Here is a 16,561-nt window from a genome sequence, read left to right as displayed (position 1 = left end):
AATAAGGAAATTCTCAACATCAGGGAAAATATAAATAATACATAGCAATAATGGCATTCATACCGAAATACAAAAAATCTCAGCACTAATGAGGAACATAATATATTGTATATTAAAAATCAAGTGTTAGATCATTGACGAGATGGGCGAACGATTGTGTCGTGTCCGCATTAACGACCTCCTGAGGTAACTTGTTGCATAATGAACATATATATATATATATATATATATATATATATATATATATATATATATTGTTGGTGGTAACTTTTGTAAGCTATTAGTACTAAAAGTACTGAATATTTAGGGAAAACCATGGCAATTTTTTTACCAAGAATAAGTTCAATTAACAATGATTTTTGACTGTAGAAAACTGCTACAAAACCAACTTGCCTTGCTCCAAAACGCACATTTTGGTGCTCCGAACCTGCTCCAAAACACAAAAGTCCACTTCCACCCCTGCTTGAGGGACGCCTGATGTAACTGGAAGGGGACTAGGTGTACGTCATCAATGTCAAACTGGGAGCAGTTAGCCAGAATTTTCTTGATCCAAGTTATTATGTCGTGATGTATGTTTACAGATCTAAGTTTCATCAGCAGCCACTTGTGAGGTGCTCTGTAGAACCCTTTCAAATAATTCAGAAATATTCCTTCAGTCTTCTGTTTAGTGTCAAGCATAGTCTGAAAATCCTGGACAAAGAGGGCTAATTTGGTTTCGCAGGAGTAATCCCCACGAAACCCATGCTGCATAAAGTTATTGCTGTTCAGAAAATAATAATGAGTGAGTAAATTATGTGTTCCATGATTTTGCAGGGTGCACTTGTTCAAGAGGTAGTTCGATAGTTTAGGGGGCTATCTTTGTTACTTGATTTGAAGACCAGAGTGACCTTCCCCATCTTCTAGTGTGAAGTGACTCGAAAAATGTCAGCGACAAAATATCGAAACAATGAATTTAGTCTTTTTAAGAATTTTCAGATTAACTTTATCCATACCCACGGAAGAAAATAGTTTAAACTTTTCAATAACAGACGGTATGCCTTCTGGGATAAAAATTATAGGTGACACAGATGGCGCAGTACAATCTGGTAACACACATATAGGTTTTGATTGGAAAAACAGATGAAAAAGCAGCACTGAACAGCTAAGCACTTTCAGTATTACACATTTCTTCACCCGCTTCAATTTTCAGTTCTACACTGTGCATCTGTTGCGGGTTAATGATTTCTCAGAATTTTCTGTGATTATGAGTTAGAATTTTGGGTAGGTCTGTGGGAAAAAATGAGTGCTTTGTGCTGTGTAACACGAGATTATATGCTTTTATAGTGTTTCTCATAGTGTTTCTCCCATTTGTTAGAGCTGTGCTTCTACTTGGTGAATTGAAATAATAATTTTTTTGTTTTTAATTTTTTCATGAATCGTGGTTTTTGGCAAAATGCGCAAAATGAGTTGTAACTTTCTAGCTAATTTGCCAAATTTTCTTTAGAAAATTTTTCAGTTGTTTTTGACTGATCTGTTTCAGAAAACTAGCTTTATAGTTCAGAAAAAAGCTTTGAAGTTTATTGTTCGTTGCTGGTAGTTTCTCTTATTGTACAAAGTGATAGTCTTTCGCTGCAGCTGGTGAGACAAGTGGTTGAAGTTGAAGACTGAGTGCATTACCTTATGATTACTAATTTTGTGTAGATATGTACGGGAAAATAAACTTTCAGGGTGTGTTGTTTGTATCAAGTCTGGTATGTGTGCTGTTTTTCATGTCACCCGGGTTGGCTCTATTACCAGTTGTGTGAGGTTAAAGATAAGACAGGTATTGACGAATTCTTATGTGTCTGTGCCGGTTCCTGATGATAACGTTGCTCTTCTTGCTAGTCAATGTCAGGATAGTTAAAGGAACTGAAAATTAGGACACGCACGTTTGGATGTTTCCAAATGAGACAGTTCAATATCTTTTAAATTTCTTTGGGAAATCGGGGCTGCTTTGCAGAGGTGGATGGCACATTTCAAGCTATTGGAAAGTTCCACACTATTGAAACATTTCTATTGGAACATTTTACACCAAGTTATTAGCGTGGAATGAGTGAGAAGCCATAAACTTTCCAAGTGCGACGTAATGTCAATGACTGAGCATGACAGTATCTTGGTAGTCGCGATTAGTGCACCTCTCATTACTCAACAGAGATGGCGCTTATCCATCTTACTGATCAGATAAAAAAATTAATAGACGAAGGATGCCTAGTTGCCTCAATATTCATCGATCTAACAAAAGCATTTGACAGCATAAATCATAATATTCTGTTCACTAAACTGGAGTCCATTGGCATTTGCGGCCCTGCTCTTTCATTACTAAAAAGCTACTTACACAACAGAGTTCAAGTTGTTTCTATTTCCAACGTCTATTCCCGACAGCGAACCACTAACATTGGTGTGCCCCAAGGCTCCATTTTGGGGCCACTTCTGTTTTTGATTTATATTAATGATTTGCCCAAGTGTCTGTCTTCATCACAATGCATTTTGTACGCCGACGATACCACCATATTCACCTCTCATAAAGACATCTCATCTCTTGTAACCATTTTGAATGCTGACTTAGAAAGTATTTTCAAATGGTGTAATACTAATATGTTGTCTATTAATGCTTCTAAAACCAAGTTTGTTGTTTTCACCTCACACCAGCGGAATGTAACATCAGCACCTAATATTACTTTTGGCCCCCACTCTATCTCTCCTTGCTCATTTTCTTCCTTCCTTGGCATCCTTCTAGATTGCAATTTAAAATATCAGAGACATATTGCTCACATAAAAAAAAAATTAGCATATGGTATAAGAGTCTTGGTCAAAACGCGCCCGTACTTCTCACGCAGCACATTACTATCCCTCTATCACTCTTTCGTACATTCTCATTTTACCTACGGTATAACATGTTGGGGCAATACTTACAATACTCACATTTCGTCTCTTCAAATCGTCCAAAATCATGCTATTCGACTAATTACATCCAGCCCACGTTTTTCTAATGCTAAATCTTTACTACATGAAAATAACATCCTTACTCTCACTGAACTTACTAAATTCAACCTTGGCATTTTTTTCTACAGACTTCTTAATAATCAACTTCCCCCTACCATTTTCCCGTCTTCTGATCTTGTTATTTATAGTAATACCCGATTTGCACTAAACAACAACTTCCTTCTACCCAGTATACGTACTAATTATGGCAAACAAACTGTTAAATTCACTTCTATCTCATTGTGGAATACTCTTCCACTTAACATAAAATCTATCAGTTCATTTCATCAATTTAAGAAACAGTATAAATTGTATTTGCTTCATGCGGACTAACCATAAGACTTACTGCTTGTTTTATTTGACGTATGCTTTTGTTTGGTCTGTTTTTTGTATTTCTTTTTATTTGTTTTTTTTATTTCCTTTTATTATTTAGTTTTGTATATTGATTGTTAAACTGTTCTATCGCTTTTTTTTTTTTTTTTCTCTATTTTTTATGCGTTCAGTTGTACGCTTTGATTTATACTTACGCTCCTGTTGCTTAAATGTGTTTAATAACTCGTTGCATTTGTACAGGAGGTCCCGATACAGTCACTTGACTATGGGACCTCCTTCTGTATACTAAATTCCTGTCACTTGTACCGAATTTTATTAATAAAAAAATTTTCTGATTTCTGATTCTGATTCTCCTACGGGCGCCTTTGCGATCGTTTTCAAAAACGTTGAAGTTCGGGAGATCAATCAGAATTTCATCATTTGTTACGTCACCTGCTGAAAGCTTGAATATACTGAAGCAGAATAATTATTGGGTGGGGAAGTGGTTTTGTTCAAGAAGACATTAAATACCTATTTACTGAGTGATAATTACATACATGAATAAAAAAATTACAAAAAAGGAAGAGTTCAATTTTCAGGGATAAATGTGCTTCAAAGGGATTAGGAAAAGCTTTTGATAGCAATGATAATAAAATAATTACAGCAGCACCGACGGTTATGAAGAAAAAGGTACATAGATGTACAGCAAAATACATGGTCAGTATACGGCCTACGCTGTCCTCTGGAGACTTTAACCATGACTAACACGCTCTCAGACTGGCATGGCTGGAGGCGAGACTTGGCCAGAAGCCATCAGTGCTTCCAGTCGCAGTTCAAAAGTATTGATGCATGAGCGTGCAGAGAGCAGTGTGGTCAAGTCAGTCAGCCAGCACAGCAAAAGTACACTTTCTGCACCCAGTTTTGGCAAAACATTCCACCAATTTTATCCACTGTAGCCAATAGCCTGTGGTAGTGTGGTCTGCTAAAAGCAAACTTCACTTTTTTAATTTAATACGCAAACTAAACTTAGGCTGAGTAATCGTTTGTTCGATCTGAAAGTCTGTTGTATGTGTCATGCCTAGGGACTCTCACGTACAGACTATTCTCTTGGTGCAACAGTTCTGTACATTTGTTTGTCGTAAGTCTTGTCTCCCGCGCACTTTGGACAGTTTTTTTTTTTTTTTTTTAAAAGAAAAAAAAAACTTTTGAAAGGGGGGACTTTTGTCATGATATGCGCGGTAGGTTCATCTGGTGCGCGATGTTTGTGAGTTTGTGCTGTGCCGTACGCCGACGAAGATGACGATGAGACAAGGAAAAGGCGGAATCGTGTCGTCAAAGTCAAGCCAAGCCATGGGGAGAGAGAAGAGGAAGACGACGACGGGGCGTTCGAGAGGAAGGATCGGAACGAAACAGTGGCAGGCTGGAGCGCTCGTCGGGTCGTGGTCCCGAAGCCTACCTGTGCCTGTGGTCCGCACGAGCCTGGCTCCCTTCTATCGTGTGATCCAGCAGCCGGCGCCGGTCCGTTGTACTCGGATCCGGGCGTTTTCCAGACCTGGGCCTACTACTGGCTGTCCGGGACGTGCTTGCCACACATCGACTCTGCCTCACGCTCCGCTCCGACCATGCCTGAGGCATCGCTGATGTCGGCGTAAGACGCAACGCAACGCATCGACTCATCTGCCTTCGACGTCACACGGTGAAGTGTTTCAAACCTTGTGTAGTGCAGTGGGGGACTACGCTAAGCGTCAGACCTTGTCTTTCGAGAACGTGTGTCTTGCTCGTACTTAAGGCAGTTCTTCGCTGTTGCCATGTAACACGCCAAGCTTCTTTATCGGTTTTTTTCTTTTTTTCGTGGCATTAAAGCCTTATAACTCAAGTTGCAAATGTCTTCGTCAGTCTCGACAACGTTTATTTAAGTTGCCGTGATTGCCCGAACCTTATCCCTCACAATTGGCGTCCGCGCGACAGGACGAAGCCGTTTGCACTGGGTTGAAATCTATAGGGAAGATGAGTGAGCAAGAGCTTATAACGCTAGCGGAACGCATGGGGCTTCAAGGAGCCGAGCTAAAGACGTGGGTAGACGCGCGGTTAGAGCGGGCTCATGAGGAATCTGTGCAAGCGCGTGAAGAGCGTTCCGCGGAAAGGCAGGCGGCGAAGGAACGTTTGGAGATAGAAGAGAGAACTCTTCAACTGCGAATTCGACTAGCTGAGGTTGAATGTAGCCGAGAGCCAACAGCGCGGGACCGCGAACCTGAGAGGAGTCAAAGCCGCCCGTGCTTGATCAATCCTCACAACCTGATCCCAGTGTTTGACGAGGGGCGTGACGATCTCGATGCGTATCTCAAGAGGTTCGAACGCGTAGCAGTTGGTCAAGAGTGGCCTGAGGAGAAGTGGGCGACAGCGCTTAGTTTATGCCTCAGTGGGGAAGCATTGAAAGTCTTCGGTCGTCTGTCGCCAGAAGACTCAATGGATTACCAGAGTACGAAAGTGGCCCTGCTCCAGAGGTTTCGTTTCACAGCCGAAGGCTATCGCGAAAAGTTTCGGCAAAGCAAGCCTGAAGACGGCGAAACTGGTAAACAGTACGCCACGAGATTACAGAGTTACTTCGATAGATGGCTGGAAATGTCGGAAACGGACGAGGACTTTGCATCCGTGCGCAACCTCATTGTAGCTGAGCAGTTTCTGAATAACTGCCACGATCGCCTGGCACTTTTTCTAAGGGAGAAGAAATGCAGGACGGTAAAAGAAATGGCAGAAGCAGCTGATACCTTCTTGGAAGCCCAGCGGCAAACAAACTTGTTGGTATTTCGTACCAAGTCTGCAAACAACATTCCCAAGGAGCAAGAAGGATTTACTTATACCCGGCCTCCTCTTAGATGTTTCGTCTGTGATCGACCCGGCCACAGAGCATCTGATTGCCGCACGAAACCCCAACGAGTCTTCTGTGGGCACTGTCGGAAGCCCGGCCACGATGCAAGAGCATGCCCAAGCAACGGCGGGTCAAAGAAAATGACATCTTGCATCGTGTCTACTGACCAGAAGTCCGAGACGCCCCGATGTGCCGATGATTCATCACAAGATGAATATGTTGCTAGTGCACTCTGAACGCGCACCGCAACAGCTACACGAAACTTGCCGGTGTTACAGGGAGAAGTGTTTGGACATACTGTATCAGTCTTGAGGGATACTGGAAGCAACACCCTGGTCGTGCGACGTTCCCTCGTTCCCGATGATGCGCTGACGGGTACTACCGCCACTATTTTATTGGCCGATGGTAGTTGCATCGAGGTACCGGAAGCAGAAGTACGGATTCTATCGCCCTATTTCACCGGAAATGCGATAGTCAAATGCATGACGTCGCCACTTTACGATGTCATCGTAGGAAATGTTCCCGGCGCCCGTGACGCTAATGACCCCGACTCAACGTGGAAGGAGTCAGCGGGCCTGAAGTCGGAAACTAATCAGGCATTGAATTCTGAAGAGAAATCCAAGGATGGATGCGGGACGAAGAGCACAGTCATGGTTGGTGTTTCAAGCAAAGGACATCGCCGGAAGCTCACGACTGCTAAATTTGGAAACTTAGAGGTGACACAGGAGTCATTTCGCCAAAAACAAGAGGAAGACCGGTCGCTGGATGTTTGTAGGGCGAAAGTCGACACCCTCATCCGCGGTAAAGGAGCCACATACCACTCATTTATGTTCGAGAAAGGAATCTTGTACCGCGTTTACCACTTGACTCCGGGTAAATCAGTTCAACAAGCGGTGGTTCCAAAGGCGTTGCGTGTCCATGTGTTGCACTTGGCACATGAATCACCGATATCTGGTCACCAGGGTATCAAGAAGACGAAGGACCGAGTTTTGGAGTCGTTTTATTGGCCCGGTGTACAGGAGGAGGTACGAAGATTCGTAAAATCATGCGACGCATGCCAAAGAACATATCCCAAAGGCAAAGTAGGCAAGGCGCCTCTTGGACGAATGCCTTTGATTGACACGCCATTCGAACGTGTGGCCGTTGATATCATTGGACCTCTGACGCCGATTTCAAAGAAGGGTAATCGGTACATTCTTACCCTTGTGGATTTCGCCACTCGGTACCCGGACGCGGTGGCTTTGCCCGCAATTGATTCGGCAACAGTAGCAGATGGACTACTGGAGATGTTCTCTCGAATAGGATTTCCACGGGAGATCCTCTGTGATCAAGCATCTTGCTTCACGTCAGGCCTGATGGAAGAGGTGAATGCTCTGCTTGCTATTCGACATTTGAGCTCGACGCCTTACCACCCGATATGCAATGGCTTGGTCGAAAGGTTCAACGGCACTTTGAAACAGATGTTGCGCAGGTTGTGCCAAGAGAAGCCGAAGTCATGGGACCGATTTCTTGCACCTCTGCTATTCGCCTATCGAGAAGTACCTCAGGCCAGTATGGGCTTCTCGCCGTTTGAACTGATCTACGGCCGGCACGTCCGAGGACCCCTGGATATATTGAAGGAACTCTGGACAGGGGAAGACCTAGAGGAAGATATCAAGACTACTTACGGATACGTGCTTGATCTGAGAGAACGTCTTGAACGCACCTTGAAGCTGGCTCAAGAGAATCTCTCCCGAGCTCAACACTCGCAAAAGAAGTATTATGACCGAACCTCCAAAACCCGACAGCTCAAAGTTGGTGACCGGGCTCTTATATTGCTCCCAACCAGGGAAAACAAGCTTCTTATGCACTGGAAGGGGCCATTTCCGGTTACAGGAAAAAAGAATGACCACGACTATTGGTTGGGCCTTGGGCACACCACGAAAATGTTTCACATAAACATGCTCAAGCGCTACGAAGAACGTCAACCAGAAGTCACTAGTCAAGCTTCATCGTTCGTTGTAGTCGAAGAAGGAGAGTCGGATTCACCCCTCCCTACATTTAAAGTAAATGAAGGGAAAGGTATTGAGTCGGTCACACTCGGAAGTAATTTAGACGAAGCACAACGCGATGATATGTGCAATCTCTTGGAGGAATTCCGAGACATATTTTCCGAAGTTCCTGGGAAGACGAACCTCCTAGAGTGCCGGCTAGAGCTTGCTACAACAAAACCAATCAGCACGTCACAGTATCCGTTGCCGTTTGCAATGAAGGAAATAGTAGAGAAGGAGGTTCAAGATATGCTGAAGTTGGGAGTTATTGGACGATCCCATTCGCCGTATAACTCACCCTTGGTCCTGGTTAAGAAACCGGACAACAGCTTTCGCGCGTGCATTGACTTCCGTCACATTAATGAGGTTCTGGTGTCCGATTCTGAACCCATACCCAGAACTGACATTATGTTTGCTGAAGTCGGCACGAAGTCGGTTTTCTCAAAGTTAGATCTTACAAAGGGCTATTGGCAAGTACCCTTAGAGGAAAGTTCTCGTCCGAAAACAGCTTTTTCAACGCAATCTGGACACTACCATTTTCTCTATATGCCTTTTGGGATTAAGACAGCCTCGGCCATATTCACACGATTGATGAGGACATTACTGCACGGCATTCCAAACACAGTGCATTACATAGACGATGTTCTAATTGCCACAGCTACATGGGAGGAGCATCTAGTGACATTGAAACAGTTGTTTCAGAGGATCCGAGAAGCAGGCCTACGGATCAAACCTCAAAAATGTGAGATCGGAATGACTTCTGTCATCTTCCTTGGGCATCACCTCGGCGATGGTACAATCCGCCCAGTAGAAAGCACGATAGCGAAGATCGCTAAAGCCCCAAGACCGGAAACGAAGAAGCAACTTCGCTCTTTTCTCGGCTTGGCGGGATATTACCGAGACCTCATACCTCACTATGCCCAGAAAGCGAAACCACTGACTGAAATGACAAGAAAGATGGAAAAGAACAAGTTAGCGTGGAATACCGAAAGAGAAGAGGCATTTGAAACCCTCAAACAAGCTCTAGCATCTACGCCAGTAGTCAAGGCTGTTGACATAAAGAAACCCTTCGTATTACGTACAGATGCATCTGATAGGTGTATAGGCGCTGTGCTTATGCAGGAACACGAGGGTCTTCTTCACCCGGTGTCATATGCCAGCCGCCAACTTATGCCCCGGGAAGAGAGATACTCTGCAATTGAAAGAGAGTGTTTAGCGTTAGTTTGGGCGATCGCGAAATTTCATATCTTCCTTTATGGAACCTCCTTCGTCGTTCAGACTGACCATCAACCGTTACGATACCTCTCTCAAGCCAAGCATTTGAACAGCCGGATCTTGCGCTGGAGTCTCGCATTGCAAGAGTACACCTTTCGCGTTGAGCATATCAAAGGATCAGAGAACGTAGGTGCTGATTATATGAGCAGGCTACAGGTGTAGGTGCTAGCTATACCACATTAATGTAATAATGTACCATATGCCTAGGGACTCTCACGTACAGACTATTCTCTTGGTGCAACAGTTCTGTACATTTGTTTGTCGTAAGTCTTGTCTCCCGCGCACTTTGGACAGTTTTTTTTTTTTTTTTTTTAAAAAGAAAAAAAAAACTTTTGAAAGGGGGGACTTTTGTCATGATATGCGCGGTAGGTTCATCTGGTGCGCGATGTTTGTGAGTTTGTGCTGTGCCGTACGCCGACGAAGATGACGATGAGACAAGGAAAAGGCGGAATCGTGTCGTCAAAGTCAAGCCAAGCCATGGGGAGAGAGAAGAGGAAGACGACGACGGGGCGTTCGAGAGGAAGGATCGGAACGAAACAGTGGCAGGCTGGAGCGCTCGTCGGGTCGTGGTCCCGAAGCCTACCTGTGCCTGTGGTCCGCACGAGCCTGGCTCCCTTCTATCGTGTGATCCAGCAGCCGGCGCCGGTCCGTTGTACTCGGATCCGGGCGTTTTCCAGACCTGGGCCTACTACTGGCTGTCCGGGACGTGCTTGCCACACATCGACTCTGCCTCACGCTCCGCTCCGACCATGCCTGAGGCATCGCTGATGTCGGCGTAAGACGCAACGCAACGCATCGACTCATCTGCCTTCGACGTCACACGGTGAAGTGTTTCAAACCTTGTGTAGTGCAGTGGGGGACTACGCTAAGCGTCAGACCTTGTCTTTCGAGAACGTGTGTCTTGCTCGTACTTAAGGCAGTTCTTCGCTGTTGCCATGTAACACGCCAAGCTTCTTTATCGGTTTTTTTCTTTTTTTCGTGGCATTAAAGCCTTATAACTCAAGTTGCAAATGTCTTCGTCAGTCTCGACAACGTTTATTTAAGTTGCCGTGATTGCCCGAACCTTATCCCTCACAGTATGCAGGTCCATTATAATGAGTGTAGACTGTAATGTACTGGTGCATGTGCTTTCCACGCTTACAAAAGTCATTGTGATAGAAACGTGGACAAAATTTTATGTACCTACATGTGATGATGCTGGATGCCCGAATGGTGTACGCCACTTGAGCTGCAGCAAAGAAACCCGTGTGACTATCTACTGGGTGCCACGAAACGAACCTCTGCACTCAAATAAGTTGCTGAGTGTCTTGCCTGTGCTCCAGTGTGCTAAACAGCCAAAAAAATCTGTGCGTGTGCTCGCGGCACTTTCGTGCGGAGGATCGACCGCAACTTGGTCAAGGCTTACAATATTGATTTTCGGAGCAGTGCTCTGCTGATACTAGTGTCAGCAGCTGCCTACTAGAAGCTGGCAACGTTGGGCAAAGCAACTGCTACGTCGGAAGGCCTGATCAAGCAGGTGATTTAAAGTGGGATACTGTCGTGTTGACCACTGTAACAAGATTTTATTTTGAAATAAGCATTTCTTTTGCACTGAAGTGACACTATGACGTTTCTGACTGCTATTCGAAAAATAAACGTCGACTTGATATTTGCATTTAGTGGCCCTTTAAAGGTTCATTCGCACATGTGAATAGCACTGGCGATGTGACGAAGTTAATTGCAAATGGTTGAAAATGGCCACTTCGATCACAAAGCAACTATTTTGGCTCCTCAGTCACTCGCTGTTAGGTATTTTCAGCCGTGCAGCTGCAGTTACAAACTTCTAAACCAATCAGATGCGCAGAAACAGCATGTCAACCTTTATTGTGGGGTAATGGCAGGGGTAGTAGATGTGAATTCTGTGTTGCAACAGGTGTAAGCCACACTCAGGCGTCATCGTCGGTTGACACCTGTGTGTGGCTCAAAAAGACTCAAGGCAACTGACGTGTCAACGTGTGTTGCCTTGAGTCTTTGGCACCAGTTGCATAGTGTTGCATGTGTCAATGAGCCCTAAGATGTTTCAGCTTCTGCACAGAAACTAGGTTTACTTGCTTCCTACAGAAGCCAGAGCGTCCTAAAGTTTTTCAAAATTGTTTCATTTTCAGTCAGCCTTTTCTTGTGTTTACTTTTTTTCATTCTGCCTCCTCTTGACCAGACGAATCACCTTAGGAGCATCAATTTTAGCACGGCTCATGAGGCCATGGTGGCAGGTTTATGGGGCAATATATACCGCATTCATTCTATATATAAATAGCATGATATGTATGTAAGTTCTCTGCCTCTGGTTTTCAACTATAAAGGATGCTTTCTACCGAAAAATTTGTCTGCATACTGACTCGTTCAGACAGCTTTCGTAGTGATTCAGAAAAAAAAAAGGAAAGATTAGTGAATGAATAACAGTCAAAGTTACAGCTGTGAGTCAAAGTTGCATCACTGTGTGCAATGCATAAGTTACACATTTCAATTGCAAAACTAAAGGTTAGCATCGTGTCCTATGTGTTTCTTGCCGTTTTCAGACATCTCGTTTGCACTAATTATTTATGTCTCAAGGCTACAATATTTACATACCTGCCCACCTTTTTTGTCCACATTTTAAAACAATGTTACTTATGGCAATGTTTCCCCATTTTCATAAGCAACTTTGCAACTCAACAAGGTTCTGCCTGCCCTGTTTTCTTGACACCTGTGTTCCACGATGCTTACAGGTGGCAACCTGTTCCGTAACAATGCGACGCGTGCCAGCCTGCAGGAGAAGTTACACTGCTTGGCCAACCGATATCCTGCCTTGAACAGCACACTTCCAGTAAGCACTCTTGTCACTTCGAAGGCTTGTTTTGGTTGAATGTTATGACCTGAAATTGCTATGGCTGACCGTTGCCACGCAGGAGTTCAATGTGGTTCATTATCCACATATGCAGTGTTCTCTTTCTGTATGAGAGACTGTGTGTTGTTATTCTCCGAAGTCGCTAGTGTTTGCATAATGTAAAACAGTCATTGCTTTTAATCAAAACATGGAAAGTAGAAGGCTAGCTGATAGAGTTGTCCACAAGTTTTTCATGAATGGTGATAAACCATAGTGCATAGAATAAGCCCTTGACTTATTTATTTCTATCTGATTTATTTCTATCAAAAGATTAGAAATACAGGATGTGTCCTAAAAGTTCCCAAAACTTTTTTTTTGTAGTCAGCACATTGGATATGCCACACTTCTTAAAAGAGTGCACAGTCAAAGTTCCTAGGCTGCCGTTCCAGGCTGCAGCAGCAGCCCCTCGAGCGGTGCACATTTTTTAGTCCACTCCAAAGTCCCACCCGGCTTGAACATTGGATGACGACTCCACGGCTAGGATAACTTTCCTTTTACAAGTGGCACCATAATGACACCACCTGTTCGGTTCCATTGAGCTACGCCACACACGGACAACTCGAAGGGGAACTAGAAGTGATTAACGGCTCACATCAACACTCGCCATAACAATCAAAATGGAAATGGCGGCCACATATGTGTACTTAAGTAAGCTGTTGGCTCGGCTACAAATGACTACAATACCGTCTAGGTGGCGCTGCTTTTGCACCACTTTTCTCAGTGAAAAATGGCACGTTTTTGAGAATTCTCGAATCTAAGCTGACCTTAGAGTTTGATACTTAGAAATAGGAAAAAAAATGAAACGAAATAAAAAAACTGTCAGCCTAGATTCGAATAAATTGGTAAGTCTGCAGGAAACTGTTGTGCAAAATTCCGTACATTTGAGCTGAAAAGGGAGTCGCACTGCACTGATTATTTCTGAGCTGCTGGCCAAAATGGGTGTGGGAGCGCCACTCCAGCCACTCTACGACCTCGATCTGGCACCACCAAACTTCTCTCTGTCCCCAATGATGGAAGGAGCCCGAAAAGCACGGAACATGGACCGCTGCTGAAGACAGTAAAAGCATATGACAGTAAAGGCATCTTTAACAACATTTTTGTAGGAGGTTTTCATCTGTGGCTTCCAGGTTCCTTTCTATGGTTGGGTGAGGAGTTGGCAATGGTGCATTACACCAGGGGAAAATACCTTGAAAAGCTCTGAAAAGATTGTAAAGTGATATATGATAAATTATTTTTAAAACAAAAATTCAGGAAACTTTTGGGGCAGACCCTGTATAAGTTGCACTGAGGGATTCAGAATATCTAAATAACTTGAAAACCAAGCCTTAAAGTGAAGGCAAACTGCGTCATCCACTCATGCTAATTGAAATATTCCAGTTGTTTCAATTTTAGTGCAGTTAATGTCACACTTGGGCAATGATGACTCAGCGGTCAATTTCTACTGCCTTGAATATTTCACCGGTTAGTATGCTCAAAATTTCGGCAATTATATAGGTAATGCAAACTGATGTTGCAGGCTGTCAGAGAATGGTAAAGTGCACATGTGCTTTATTTATGACATAATTGATCTCAGTTCCCTCAGCAGGTCGTTGAGGCATGTTCCCATTTGGCTGACGTACCTTAATGCAGGACTTTCGATGGTTGGACTGTAAAACATTTCTGTCCTTTCTCAACTTGTGCTTTAAGCTGCAAAGAGTAGCAAGGCTCTTTAAGGCCAGACAAAAACCACACAAATGCCTGATTCTCCAGCTATTCTCCTCATGTTATGTGAAATCATACTAACACACAAAACCTTTTCTCTTTTTACACTTGTTCAGCATGCTGTTGAAGCCCATTTTAGTAAACAGTCAGTTTGTATTTTAAATTCTGGCTATCCCATGTCAAGAGGTATGAATAGAAGAATCTTTAAGTGTAAAATCTAAGTTAGATGGGGCTCACAATCACTTTAAACTATTATGGCTTCCAGCTGTGTGGTTGCAATGAAATACCTGTTCAGTCTAGTTCAATGTCCTTTTTATCCTAGTGTCAGCCCCTTCTGTGAATATACAAGTCAGCATTCTGCATCACCTAGCAAAATATATGGGGATAACGTACCTTAATAAAAGTATTGTTGTATATCGCACTTAGTAATATACCTTATCCCATGCAGGTCAATGGGCCCCTGGTTGCTCCCGAGGCCCTAGCTGACCTTGCTGGTGTCACCGCTGCCTTCAGGGTAATGGGCTTGGCATCTTCTAGTTTTCTCTGTTCTTTTTGGAGTGAACAATGATTTTTTTGTGTGTGTGCATGGGCTGTTTGACAGAGAAGACTGCATAAACAATATTAACTTTTTTCAACTTTTCTTTTGTGCACCAAAATTAACATAACAATAGTACACTTTCTGGCACACTGGTGGCAAGTAATATAATGAAGTTTAACAAAAGGTACAAGATGAAGGTGATACAGGCTTACGTGCCTACATCGAGCCATGATGATCATTTTGTCGAAGGCTTTTATGAAAACATAGAGTCAGCCATTAATAAAGGAGAGGCATAGTATACTATTCTTATGGGCGACCTTAACGCCAAAGTAGGTAAGAAACAGGCCGGAGACCATGCAGTGGGGGAATATGGCATCGGCTCTAGAAATGCCAGAGAATAGTTATTAGTAGAGTTCGCAGAACGCAATAATTTACGGATTATGAATACCTTCTTCAGAAAACGAGGTAATCGTAAGTGGACGTGGCGAAGTCCTAATGGCGAAACTAAAAATGAAATTGACTTCATTCTCTATGCACACACAGACATTGTACAGGATGTAGAAGTAGTAGGCAAGATTAGGTACAGTGACCATAGAATGGTAAGAGCTTGTATTCACCTAGATCTTAAAGTAAAGACAAAAACTGATATGCAAGAGGCTGAATAATTAACTGGCAGTGGGAAAAAAAAATACAGGAATTCAGAGTTTTGCTTCAGAATCGATTTGAGACCCTAAATGAAAGAACTGACGTTAGCATTGATACAATGAACGATAATATTACTAGTGCTATCAAAGAGTGTGCAATTGAACTTGGAGGTCCAGTCACTAGACGGGAAACTGGCAAACTATTTCAGGAGACAAAAAAATCTTATTAAAAAGCGACAAATCATGAAAGTCTCAAATGCAACCGACAAAATATCGCTAGTGGAGCTTTCGATGTTATTCAAGAGGCGTAAAGTAGCCGACATCAGGAGGTATAACATGGAAAGAATAGGTGAGCGGTAATATGGGCAATCGCAGGGAACTGTAGGATATGACGGCTTCTAATTCGATGCATCTCACGAGTTAGCAGTGACACGCGTGCATTTTTGTACCGCTTCATTAAGAAAAACACCTCTCCATGCAATGTCAGTGCTTTAGAAGTTGTTTTTTTTTTTGTTTTTGCTAACCGTAACTGTGACGATGACAAGCTACAAAAGCCATGAACGGTAAGAAAACTTTTTTGTCGTAATGAAATGATCTGCAATGCTTTTTCACTGCTCAGGGGTACTGTCAGTTTGGCTAGCAGATCAGTCAATACAGAATACACTTTTCATTGTATGATATGTTACTGCACATGAAAAATCACCATTTTAAAGATCTCAGGGATTGGGGATGACTGTAGCAGTGTGCTAAGAATTCATTTCGGCATCGCTGCTTCGGTCGATCGGCATGAAGCGCAGCACTTATTGAGTGTGTTGAGACATCTTTTTTTTTTCTAGCCTTAGGCGCGCTATAAGATGCATTTCTTAGTCGAAGCTAGATGTGTATTTGAACGCTGATTTTGGTCAAGCTGCATGGCACGGTGACACATAAACACTACAGTCAGACATAGAAGGCACCGAATAATCGAAATGCGGCGCTTGTTTAACGCACTTCTTCGTTTGTGTGCCGTCCTGGGGCACAGTTTGACTAAGATAAAAGCAAATGGACTCGTCCAGCGCTTCTTGTAAACTTACTTTTGAGTGAAGCTTTTGCGTTTTTTCTCATATATATGGGCGCAATGATGGATGCTCATCTAGTATAGAAGGTAGATTTCGCCCGCGCATTCCTAATATTGTTATAAGGTTTTGGCTGACGGTAACAGGGCGACATACCAAAGCAGGGCACCTCAGACTGGAAGTGATGAAGTTGATGTTGTTGCTGGGCTGTGTTGTGGGTGCGGACTGTCAACTG

The 16,561-nt window shown here is 43.4% G+C and overlaps 1 protein-coding gene across 1 annotated transcript in view; it reads left to right on the top strand.

Annotated features, from left to right (window-relative positions):
- Positions 1-16,561, top strand: part of LOC119168537 (endothelin-converting enzyme 2) — a 260,418-nt gene that overhangs the window by 184,789 nt on the left and 59,068 nt on the right. The window contains exons 14-15 of the mRNA XM_037419939.2: positions 12,231-12,328; positions 14,538-14,603. Of these exons, the coding sequence (XP_037275836.2) occupies positions 12,231-12,328; positions 14,538-14,603 (164 nt within the window). The remainder of the gene's footprint in view (positions 1-12,230; positions 12,329-14,537; positions 14,604-16,561) is intronic.

Source organism: Rhipicephalus microplus, chromosome 3, assembly GCF_043290135.1.
Source record: "Rhipicephalus microplus isolate Deutch F79 chromosome 3, USDA_Rmic, whole genome shotgun sequence".
Lineage (NCBI taxonomy): Eukaryota > Metazoa > Arthropoda > Arachnida > Ixodida > Ixodidae > Rhipicephalus > Rhipicephalus microplus.
The sequence above is the reverse complement of the archived record's forward strand: the minus strand, read 5'-3'. Positions and strand labels throughout refer to the sequence as shown.